The 12,368-nt window shown below is 35.5% G+C and overlaps 1 protein-coding gene across 1 annotated transcript; it reads right to left on the bottom strand.

Annotated features, from left to right (window-relative positions):
* Nucleotides 1–7,221: 7,221 nt before the first annotated feature.
* Nucleotides 7,222–10,523, bottom strand: LOC115716310 (serine/threonine-protein kinase AtPK2/AtPK19). The gene is made up of 6 exons (XM_030645069.2): nucleotides 10,367–10,523; nucleotides 9,102–10,043; nucleotides 8,787–8,869; nucleotides 8,580–8,700; nucleotides 8,309–8,482; nucleotides 7,222–7,778 (listed from the first exon to the last, which is right to left on the bottom strand). Exons 2-6 carry the CDS (start codon nucleotides 9,753–9,755, stop codon nucleotides 7,374–7,376), a joined length of 1,437 nt encoding a protein of 478 aa, XP_030500929.2. The 5' UTR covers nucleotides 9,756–10,043; nucleotides 10,367–10,523; the 3' UTR covers nucleotides 7,222–7,373.
* Nucleotides 10,524–12,368: the final 1,845 nt, after the last annotated feature.

Below are 12,368 nucleotides of genomic sequence, written 5' to 3'. Positions count from 1 at the left end.
TTATTTTGAATCTTAGGGTTTGAAATTGTGAAAATTCAGAAAAATTGAAAAAATCCGACAAAAATCACAAATAGGTGCTGCTACCCACGAGGAGGCTACGTGCAGCCTCATCCACGCGCGCAAGAGGCTGCTAGTAGCCTCATCCGCGTGCGCAGGAGGCTGCATTACAACCCTCGTGTGCGTGCAGTATGCGTGCGTGACCGAGCATGTAGCATCTGCGTGCATTCAGACAGGGTCTATCCTAGGCACGCACGCGCATAGTCACCTTGTCCGAGTGCACCTGGTGCGTGCGATTGAGGCATGAGCACCCGAATTTTCAAACAGCCATAACTTTCACAATTTTTATCGGAATCAAGTTCCGTAAAAAAACAAATTGCTTAATTTTTCACAATGAATCCAAATAAAATATTTTCATAAAGAAAAATTATTTTCATGGAAAAATTTTGTAAATCACATTCAATCATCAAATAACACATAAACCAACATGAACACATCTGTAACACCCTAACTATTATAGGCGTGTTAGCGTAATTTTTAGCGTATTGTGCAGCTCGTTGCTAATCAACGAGATTATTAAAAATCGTGAATAATTAAAATTTTACTTAATTATTTAAAACATAATGAATTACATTTATAAAATTTTGGGATCCCTTTTACAAAATACAGTTACAAAAGTTTACTATTCATATAAAAATATTTATCGCCTAGCGACCAAACAGCAAAAGCCCTGATGTCCCAAAGATCGTACGCTTCAGGCCTAACCACCCCGACATGTACAATCTTCACCTGCTCGTTGTGACGGCTCCTCAACTTTAGCTTTACCCTTACCTACACATAGCAATAGCACTGTGAGTCGACAGACTCAGTAAGAAAAGCATAACATATAACATGCAAATAACCCAGGTTATAACATGCCCATACAGCCGATCATAACCCTAACCCCCGTGTCCGACACGGTATTGAGTCTTGAACGTTCATACAACAATATTATCGACCATAATGTCAGCCTATACTCAATAAGCTAGTCATACTCTAGCTATATTGATGTGACAGCATCGATCAGTATTTCAGCCAACATACATTTATCAGTAATCAGTACAACTCTATGTATACTATTACTGTTATCAATGTAATCTAACAGGCATAAACAACATGTACGCTAAACATGTAATAAAATATACATAACATTATGCTAATCTTACCTTTATTGCGAATTCAGGTGTGCCGGCCAACCTGAGTGGAACAATAGCTCGGCGAATTACAGGCTCCTAAATCACATCAATCATAACATAGGTAAGTGACACGCTAAATCACTTTCCGGGGACTTAAATTTGAAACTAAACGTTTCCCTATCGATGAATAAAATGGCAATACCTTAAACATCACAAAAATGGGAAAAACTAGGGTTCCCAAAACTGCCCCAACCGGTAGACCGGTTCCCAACCGGAATTCCGGTTCTGTGGGGTATCCTGGGGACGAACCGGAATTCCGGTTCCTACAGGTCCCCCTAAACCGGAATTCCGGTTCAATGCAGGAATCACTAAAAAATTCCATAACAACTTCAATTCATCCCCAAACTGTACCAAACTTTCAAGACCTGTTATTTAGACCATAAAGAACATATCCCAAGCAATAAAACAACGACAGAACCTCAAAATCAATTTTCATCATTTGAGACCAAAGTTTGAGTTCTAACTCAAACTTTGTCTAAACTCCAAACCAAGCAATCAAAACATGCTTAAACCAACATATAAAACCTAATTCAACTAAAGAAAACATAATCAACAACTCAGAACCCTAATACTCAATCCATGCAATATTTAGTTACTTAAAGCCTAAGAAAACTATGGGAGAAAAAAGTGCTAAAAGAGGGTTACATTCAATGGAAACACAAAAAGCTAACTACTAATCACAAAACCAGCTGAAGAACTCCAAAAAGCTGCTGGTTCTTCTAGGGCTCGAGAGAGAGGAGTGAAGAGAGAGTAGAGAGCTTGTTTCTTGATTTTTGATTTTTATGAAGAAAAAAATTATAAATGTAATAACTTAGGCATTAACTACTAAATTATCTAAAGAATAATCTGAAAATAAACTTAAAATAAATCCTACTAAAAGACAAAAAAAAAACCCTTGGCAAAAGACTATTTTGCCCTTCCCACACTAAAAATCATAAATGGTCACTTAGGGGTATTTTGGTCAATTCTAAAATCTCGTCTATTCCCGACATTCTCAATGTCTAACTATAATGCCCCGCTATACTAAAAATACTAAGATGTGATTCTTATAGCCAAACACAGCGTTCCAATATTGTCGGGCACTGAATAAGCAAAAATTATGAAATTTCTATATGTGACATAAAAATGCATTCTGAATTCAAATAAATCATCATAAATTAATAATTTAGAATTAATAAATAACTTCCATAATTAAATCCTAATTATCTGCTAATTTCCAAATTAAAGCTAAGCGGTCCATCCAAATCAACACAATAAATATATTCATCGTTTTAAATCCATATTTCATGAAAGTAAATTATTACTATGGCTTTGAGGCCAGTTGTTAGGGATTATTTTACCAGGATCTAGATTTACAAACAAGTATGTTGAATTAACATCCTAAATATGAATATCTCTAAAAGAATTAAAATAAACACATAAGGGTTCAAGAAAACCTTACATTTATTGTAGCGGAATATAATGACTTCTTCCGTTCAAGATCTCTAGCCCTTGATTCCTTTCTGTAGCAGAGCATTATCAAGATCTGAACCTAGATCTTTTTCTCTCCTTCGCGTTTGGTTACCACCGTCTTACTCACTATGATTGAGTACTTAACTTGCTATGCGTGGGCATAGCACTCATCACTATGGGTTCGAATATGAAGAACAATGAAGGAGGCTGAAATCATTAAGGAAGGAACTCTCTCATATAGGTTGGTTGAATAGTCAAGTTGACAATAGTTGAATGAGTGAGAGTATCATGTTCCTTTTATATTGTTTCAACTAGGGATTAGGGGTAAATTATATGGATTAAAAAGAATAAAATATTGGGCAAAAATCCAACACTAGGGCCGGCCATATAAAGGACCATTCTCTAGTTATAATTTTGCCACTTTTTTCAACCAATTATTTTTCTTTCAATAATACTATATTTTCCAATTTAATCTTATAAATGCCAAAAATTTTATTTAATAATTATAAATAATTAACAAATAAAATTTTCATTTATGTAATTTATTAATTAGACCATACAAAGTCTCTTAATTAACAAATTGACCCCAAAACCTCTTTTTTTCACAATTAAGCCCTTGCTTAGTGAAAATTCATAAATAAGACATAGTCTAATTTCAGAATTATAATTGATTAATTAAAATCAATTAACTGAGTCTACAAGCAGTATTATCTCAACTAGTGAGGGGACCATGGGCCTATATAACCGAAATTTCAATAAGTAGATCTAGAATTCACCAAGTAAATTCTCAACTTATTAATTCCACCTTGAATTGAATACACTCTCAGTTATATAGAACGCTCTATATGTACCACAATATAGATACGTTATGATTATTCATTGTTACAATCCTAATAGTCATAGATCCTCTATAGATGATCTACACTGAATAGGGACAAAATTACCGTTCTACCCTTCAATGTATTTTATCCTTAAAACACTTAGCAACATATAAATGATACTTCGGTTACTAATATAATTACTGAAATGAGGCCTCAATCATTTATCTCTATTCAGCCAAGCTCGAAGGAAATCATCGTTTCACTTCTAAATACTTATAGAAGCTATAGATTCCATCTCTATGATCAGCGCTCCCACTCAATTGAACTACCATGTTCCCAAGATGTAAATATCCGTTAGAACCAAAAGTTAGCTTCCACGAACACCTCTAAGAACATAAATAAACTAAGTTGAACCGAACCATATTAGGATTAAGATCCATAGACCTAAGATAAACCATTGATATTGACTTAAAAAGATATAACCATAAGTTTATGATATCTTATCTAAGAGCAATATCGGTCCCTTTCAATGTATACTCCATACATCCGATACTGGTAAACTTTGCCAATGTCCTGAAAATGACATAACACTTATCCAAGGTATAAGTATACCTTATCCCTGATTATCATGCCAGTCTAAATCCAGTGAACTGACAAAACATGGGAATTAAACTTTTGAACATATAATCATGATTATATTCTACTGTGTTTACGACACTATAATCATGAACAAACATATACATATTTATATATGTTTTGGACTTAATAGAATTTATAAATTAAACATAATCATGAAATAAATCATGTGAACCATGTAACATAAAAGCAATTTCTGATCTTTTATTAATTAGTAAATCTGATTATATTGAAATGGGTTTTATTTAAGGCACAAAACCCAACGTAATGGTGGTCTGAATTTCTCCTTGTAACTTCTCCATACCCTGTGTAACCTTCTGCACATCTTGACGAAGGTCGGAGACCTCAGCCTCAACTTTTTCTTTGATAATCTCGAACATAGCATCCTTCTTTGGTCCCATTGAATTAGGAGCTCTGATACCAATTGATAGGTTTACCCTATCGATTCAAATTAGAGAAGAAAACAGATGAAAAAAAAAAGAACGAAGAAAAGGAAATTTGGCTGTATTCAATCCCTAGGAAATCGAGAGCCTGGTCTCTCCTTACAAGCCTTAGCTAAGAAAGATACTCTTTTCCTTCTCACTACAATACTCTATTATTTATATTTAATCCCCATGTGACTCCCATGAGCCTTAGCTACACCCAAACAAACCCTCCTCCCAAACAGAATTACACAGCCACATTATTTCCTGTGGCAAACCCCTTGTTAGACTTCCTACTCCTTCGAGCATACACTTACGTCACGGGAGGTCTATCAGAACTTTGGCTACTTAAGAGTAAAACTCAACAGGAGGGACAGGGTCCAAAGAAATATGATCGAATTTATGAATTAAAGGTTCTTCTTTAATCAAGGCAAAATTGGTAGTAAAAGACTGAATTGAATTTGTCATAATAGTGCAAGAAGTAGAAGAACAGAAAAAGAGAAAAAGAAAAATAGCTAGCAATGAATGAATGAAGCCCATATCATCTCCAAAGCCTTAAATAGAAAAACCAAAAGAACTGTAAGAGATACCTGAGGCAAAGATGCAGACTCAGAAGATGAAAAGATTTCAAATCAATCCTACCTTTGATCTTCTTTAAGCCAAATCTCTTGCAAATAAGTTTTATAATGACAAAAATCTTTCAAAAAACTGCAATCAGCAATAATTAATTGAGGTTGAGATGGGCAGAGCAACTAGGATTAAAAGAATTTTGCAGAGGTTAATAAATGGTTGTACACATAGAGCATAATCCGAGAGGTAATTAATGTGATATAAGAGCATCTCTAATGGAAGTGTAAATAAATAGTGAAAAGCTAAAATATAACTCATTTAACAAAAATTATGCTCCAATGGAGTGCCAAAAAATGATGTAAATTTGACATATAGCAAATTTTGTGCTAAATTTGGTGCAACATTTACTATAATATAAAATTTACACCACAATAAATGTACTATTTTTTTATTTACATTTATATCATTTCTATTATTTAATAGTATATTTAACTATCACATTAAATTATGAAACATTTATAGTACTTTTTTATTGTCTTATATATTAAAACAATAATGAAATTGATATCAAGTTATTAGATTTTATTATTTTAATAAAACATTGATTAGATATTAAATTTTACATCAAAATTTTACAATTGTGTATTAGAGCTAAAATTTGATGTAAACTTACCCCAAAACTACTTTTTGTGCCACATATAATACAATTGTTACATTTTTCATTGGACATAGTTTAATAAATGAAGACAGAAGAGGGATAAAATTGGGAGAAAAAAAACGACAACAAGCATATGCCGTAGAAGATTAATAACGATATATATATATATATATATATAAAAGAAAGAAAAGGTGAAATCAAAATGGAATTTTGATTTTATATACTTAAAAGATTAAAAAAATTTATTATTATACCAAAAACTTAAACCATAAAAAAACTATACTTTTTTTTTCAAAACCCCAAAAATACCCCCCTCACAATTCTCTCTCTCTCTGCATCATCTCTCTCTCTCTCTATCTCACATCCCAACCGCCCACCCTCACCACCACCTCCGACCTCCGACCCTCACTGCCACCTCCGACCACCCGCACCAACACCCCGACCCAGCCCCACTCTCTCGAACCGCCCAAAAATCGCACCCTGAAACCCACTCTCTCTTCCTCTCTCTCTGAAATCGCAAAAAAAAAAAAAAAAAATTGCTCCGAGTCCGATGGTCGGACCATGGGTCCGATGGGGTCCGACCAATCGGACCCATGGTCCGACCATCGGACCTGGGACAATTTTTTTATTTATTTATTTTTTTTTTTTTTGCACTTTTAGAGAGAAAAATTGTCCCAGGTCGGACCCCATCGGACCCATGGTCCGACCATCGGACCTGGAGCAATTTTTTTTTTTTTCTGCAATTTCAAAGAGAGGAAGAGAGAGTGGGTTTTCGGGGTGCGATTTTTGGGCGGTCCGAGAGAGTGGGGCTGGGTCGGGGTGTTGGTGCGGGTGGTCGGAGGTGGCGGTGAGGGTCGGAGGTCGGAGGTGAGGGTCGGAGGTCGGAGGATGGAGGTCGGAGGTGGTGGTGAGGGTGGGCGGTTGGGGTGAGATGGAGAGAGAGATGATGCAGAGAGAGAGAATTGTGAGGGGGTATTTTTGGGGTTTTGAAAAAAAATGTATAATTTTTTTAGGGTTTAAATTTTTGGTTTAATTATAATTTTTTTTAATTTTTTAAGTATATAAAATTAAATTTCCCAATCAAAATGACTGAAGGAGAATGCAAAGAACCGGAAACAACCCAAGGCAAAGGGTCAAAATCCCTAGAGAGTTCTAGAGCCAACTTGAGAGAGATAGACCAAGCAGTGACATGTCAAACTTGAGATTTAAAATTGAGCAATCTTTAATACAATTATTTTCTTCCACATAGTAATTTCTATATCTAACACCTGTAGTACTCTGCTTCTGTATAGGAAGAAAGTTTCAATAGTTCAAAAAAAAGATAACAAAAAAGAAAAAAAAAACATATATTAACTAGTTTCTATATGTTTGTTTTCCTAGTTAATAACTTTTTGTCATCATTTCTGAAAACATAACTTTCAAAACAAAAATAGAAAACAATACCAACAATGTCTTAATTAATACCATAAAGGCTGCAAGCAAATCCATCTCTTTCTCAAATGACAAGAAATAGCAAACATAAATTATAATTCAATTATTAACGAGATAATAGTATTGTATAATACAAAATACTGTAGTAACTCTAGCAGGAAGCATCGTTGCAAAGAAACGAGGCAGCAGGCTTCACATACGAAAAGCCCATAAACACGCTGCCACTAGCAATGGGGCTTGCGACAGGTGAATCCACAAGAGGCATGTCAGTCCAGTGTTTCTCAAAGTTAGCAACGCAGTGTGTACCAGCCACTTCAGGTCGAAAACTTGGTTGGATTTCTCGGCCATCCAATTTCCTCCAGTTTATAGCCTTGAACCATCTGTGCCTTTTAATTTCTTCACTCCCTCCCGCTCCACTGCCTAACCGCTTACTAGCATCCTTCTGAAGCATACCTTTCAGCAGAGAATGAGCTTCACTTGATAAATATGCTGGCAACTTGATCTTATCCTTCACTATCTTCTGCTGAATTTTCTCCCTGTTTCCAGTGAAAGGAGGCTGCAAAGCAACAAAAACACACACACACAAATCATGTCACAACAGAAACAGCTCATCTATCACACCTCACATTAGTAGATATAAATGCATGTAGCTTTATTCTACAATGTCCATAATGATAAATAATAATTGCTAAGTACAATATATATTACACTCTCTTTGACACGTGTAATTTACTAATGATTTATAATATACAATTGTATAATATCCACGTGTCTATATATACCTCACAAACTTGTAGGCAGAATCTGTTTCATTCATTTACATGAAATCCAAAATATTTAAAAATATAGGAAGAGAGTGGGTTACCAAACAGCGTTATCCTACTTGATTATCCAAACAGCAGAATACACACGCAGATACATTATATAAAGCAAGGGGAAACAATTTCTACTAGATGCGACTTAATGAGAAAAAACTAATTTTCAACATCCAAAGGAGCAATGTAATTAGTCCAAAGAACTCACAAATAGAAATAAGTTGCTACAGTACTGAGAAAACAACAAATCCCGAATAAGAAGAGTACAAACCTTCCCAGTAAGCATTTCAAATAAAAGGATTCCTACACTCCACCAGTCTGCAGCCTTATTGTGGCCTTTTCCAAGAACAATTTCAGGTGACATGTACTCTACGGTTCCGCACAGAGAATTAGATCTCATGTTCTCATCAAATTGCTTAGCAAGCCCAAAATCAGTCAACATGGCCTGATTAAATAATAACAGGTTCAGTTACAGTAAGTCTTCACTGATTTGTTATTGCATTATAAGTGAGCACAAAGAGAAAGAAGGAAAAAAGAAGTACATGGCCATCGGCATCCAATAATATATTTTCAGGTTTAAGATCCCTATGCATTATGCCATTAGCATGTAGGTGAGAAACCGCAGAAACAATCTCAGCAGCATATATACGTGCAAGATCCTCTCTGAGAAAAGGAAAACCTTCATGTTAAAGTCCATATATTAAGCATTGAAGGCAAACAAACGTCAAAATTTTACAATTAAAGGTTACCTGAAAAGGCCTTGGTGATAAAGTTGAAAGAACAGATGGCCACCGTTGACAAAATCCAACACAAGATACAGTTTATATTTAGTCTGCATGAGTGAGCTTCAATTAGTACTGCAGTAGTATTATTAGGATATAAAAGCTAAATTATACAGCATCCTCAATTTTTCATCAATTCTAACTCTATTAGAAAGATGCCCAAAGATTTATCACATTTACGAATTTGATGGTAAGAAGAATATAAAGAAAGTTTACAAATAAAGGTCAATTCAGAGCAAATAATCACTGATAATTAAGATAGTAGAGTAAGTAATTTATTACTTGAAATGAGTATCTGAGCTGGACAATGAAGGGATGGTCAATTTGAGTTAATATATCCCTCTCAGCTTTCATGTATTCAGCATGATTCTTCTCCATTATTTTGTCTTTCCGCATAACCTTCATTGCATATATGTCCAATGTCCCTTTTTTCCTCACTTGATATACTTTAGCGAATGCACCCTGCCCAACCACCTTAAGAACCTCAAAATCTTCAATCCCCACATTTTGTACTGGCGTGTTATCTTTCTCAACCATTCCATCCTCAATGTAAGCATCCTGGTTCTGAACTTTCTCATTCTCAACAGCTTTAGTGTCTCTATCAACACATTCCACCACCTCCTCTGTCTCGCTTATGGTAAGCTTGTTGAGATTCAAGGATTGGCTGACGAAAGATGACGGCCCAACCAGAGAATGCGAACGATTGTAAATTACTACTGGGTCATCATACACGAGCTCATTTGAATCTTCGGAATCACCAAAATTCGCTTCTATCGGTGTCGGTGGTACTGGTAGAGGGCCAAATACATCAGAGAAATCCAGTTCAAGTTGCTCTGAGACCACAGAATCTGTGGGATTCCTCGGAAGAAGTAACTGATTCTGAATTGATTTATTCAAATGGGGCTTTGTCAAACCACAGAACTGAGACGAAACCATTTTTGTAAGCAGAACAATGATGAAGCAGGGAGCAATTAGGAGTCGTGTACGTCAAATCTTAGCTACAGTTCAATTCCCTGAAAATCCCCAAACAATCCTACTGCTGAGGGACTTCGATCAATGGCCTTAATCAATAGGAAGTTCACGAATACAAAAGGCGTTCCCAAGAATTTCGGCAGCAATGAGAACAAAATCCAGAAAAAGCAAAGGTCGCTCTTGTTTCCCGATTTACAGGAAACCACGGATGCTTCAGTTGTTGTTGAATTCATGAAGATCAAACTATCAAATCTGCAGACAGCCAAAAGAACACCAGAATTGAACGATGAATAAAAATCGCAAATGAATTAGGGTTTCGCCTAGAAAATTTACGATGATTAATTTATAATATGCACAATTAAACGTTTGAAGGAAATAAGCTTTAATATAATTGAAATTGCAATATCTGATAATGTATTGTCGATTCAAGATTCAAAACTCAAAGTGAAAGATTAGGGCATGAAGCGCGACATATACTTTCCACAATTCTTATCACCAAACCGGATCTCTACAATTCAAATTAGTTTCTACAAATTCAAACGAGAAATTATAATGAAGAATTAGAAGAATGTTACCTGGGAAGGTTGGGAAAAGGAGGAGCCAGGAAGGAGTGCCGTTGGGGGAAGTGTTAAATGAGAGAGAGAAGAGTTCTGCGGTGGAACGCCTCTTTATATATTTTATTCATATCAATAATAATAACAAACTACTATTACGCAACGTCAGCACATCTTGTGGCTGTGTGCGTGGCTATTCCAAATTGATAATTTTCAGCCATATTTAACACGTGGCTATGGCCTACACGCAATTTTAGTACAATGCTTATTAAGTGATTTCTAGTGGGAAATTTGTTTCCGTACTTGAATGTAAATACAGAAGAACATCCATCTAATGAGAAGAAACTGAAACTTTCTCTCTTGGCGGGAGTCTCCTTGAGAGATGAAGGAAATAGGAATGTTTGGAACAACTTTAAATATGAATGTTTACCGATTTATTGTTTTAAATGTGATGTTATTCGCCACATGGAAGATGACTAATCAAGTCGTAAAAGGATGGTTATAATAGAATATGATAGAATAATTCCTTTATATGGCTCGTGGTTAAAGGACGAGGCTAAGATTAAAAATATCGTTGTCATGTTAGAATTTGAGGATATCCAAGATCATTGCAGATGAGAGGGTAGATTCGCCTAGTGGCATGGTGGGTGTGGTTCCGGGTGATCCTTCTTCGATTGCGGGTCAAATGGCACTGGATGGTCAGGTGGGGGTGTCGTCTGAGGGCCCTTGTGGTGTTGATCGTACTGGAGGTTCTAGTGGGGTTACTAGGGTTGAGACAGATGGCATGGAACATGTCGTTTTTCAAAAAGTTGATTCTTCCTTCAAAGTGGTGTATAACGATTATGTGGATTTATCTAAATGTCCAACTCAACATGTTATTTAAGTTGCTAATTTATTTAAGGAGAAGCTTGGGCCAGTCTTTTTTAGTGCTTCTAGAATTGTGGAGGCTTCCCCTAATGGTAAGGTACATCAAGCCCAAAAATTAAAAAAAAAAAAAAAAAAAAAAAAAAAACTTAATGTTGACTTCGCTTTTAGCCAACGACAGTGAATCAATCAATAAGCGATAAGAAATGTAATAAAACAAAGCAAAAATGAGTAAATAATAAAGAACACAAGGTTTTAAAGAGGTTCGGTCCTTTTAGTTCGGTAATAGCCTACTCCCCTTAGGTTATATTGACTTAAGAACAAAGAACACAGAATTTCCTCTCTCAAAGCTCTCACAATGAAATCTCTGAGTATTCTCTCTTAGATCTCTTTGTAAAGCAATTCTTTCGATCCCTTTTTCAGTGAAGCTAGATCACTATTTATAGGGCTAAATGCATGAGGAAAGGTTTCCCTTTTGCTTACAATATCTATAATTGGTAAGAGCATACATTACATATTTAGAATACATGAAATGGTGGATTAGGACAACCTGTCGTATCCCTTTGATACAATCCTATGATTGTAGGGATTGCCTTTGTGCTTGGGCTTCACGATACCAACTTTGAAGTAGTCAAGTCTTCATACGCGGCTCGGAGAGCTAACTTCACTCTTTGATCGGATTATATGCCATTTACTCTGCTAGGTCAAGCAGACTTTGTGCGCGCAGATGCGTTGCTTGAAGTCTATTCGGAACATTTCTCCAACCAAGTGTAAAGAATGACAGACACATGTCGCTAGTGTTAGGTTTTATGCCCTAAATAAAACTCTTTACAATCTGATTAGTTATCAATATAAGAAATTTGAAGTGATTGATGTTTGCATGAATTTTACATGCTAATGGTTTAATATGTTTAATATGTTTATTACATTCATACACACAAAATCAGTTAAATCCAGATCATATGTTTATTCACAATTACAGTATCGTCAACACAATGGAATGTGATTGTGATCATATGAATCAAAAGTTTTGGTTCCTGTTTCATCAGTGTTATTGGATTTACACTAATGTGATAATCAGCGATGATGTGTACTTACACTTGGAGTAAGTGTTATGTTCTTTCCAGGACATTAGGAAAGTATACTAGTTTCGAATGTA

This window comes from Cannabis sativa, chromosome 5 (assembly GCF_029168945.1).
Source record: "Cannabis sativa cultivar Pink pepper isolate KNU-18-1 chromosome 5, ASM2916894v1, whole genome shotgun sequence".
In the NCBI taxonomy this organism is placed as follows: domain Eukaryota; kingdom Viridiplantae; phylum Streptophyta; class Magnoliopsida; order Rosales; family Cannabaceae; genus Cannabis; species Cannabis sativa.
The sequence above is the reverse complement of the archived record's forward strand: the minus strand, read 5'-3'. Positions and strand labels throughout refer to the sequence as shown.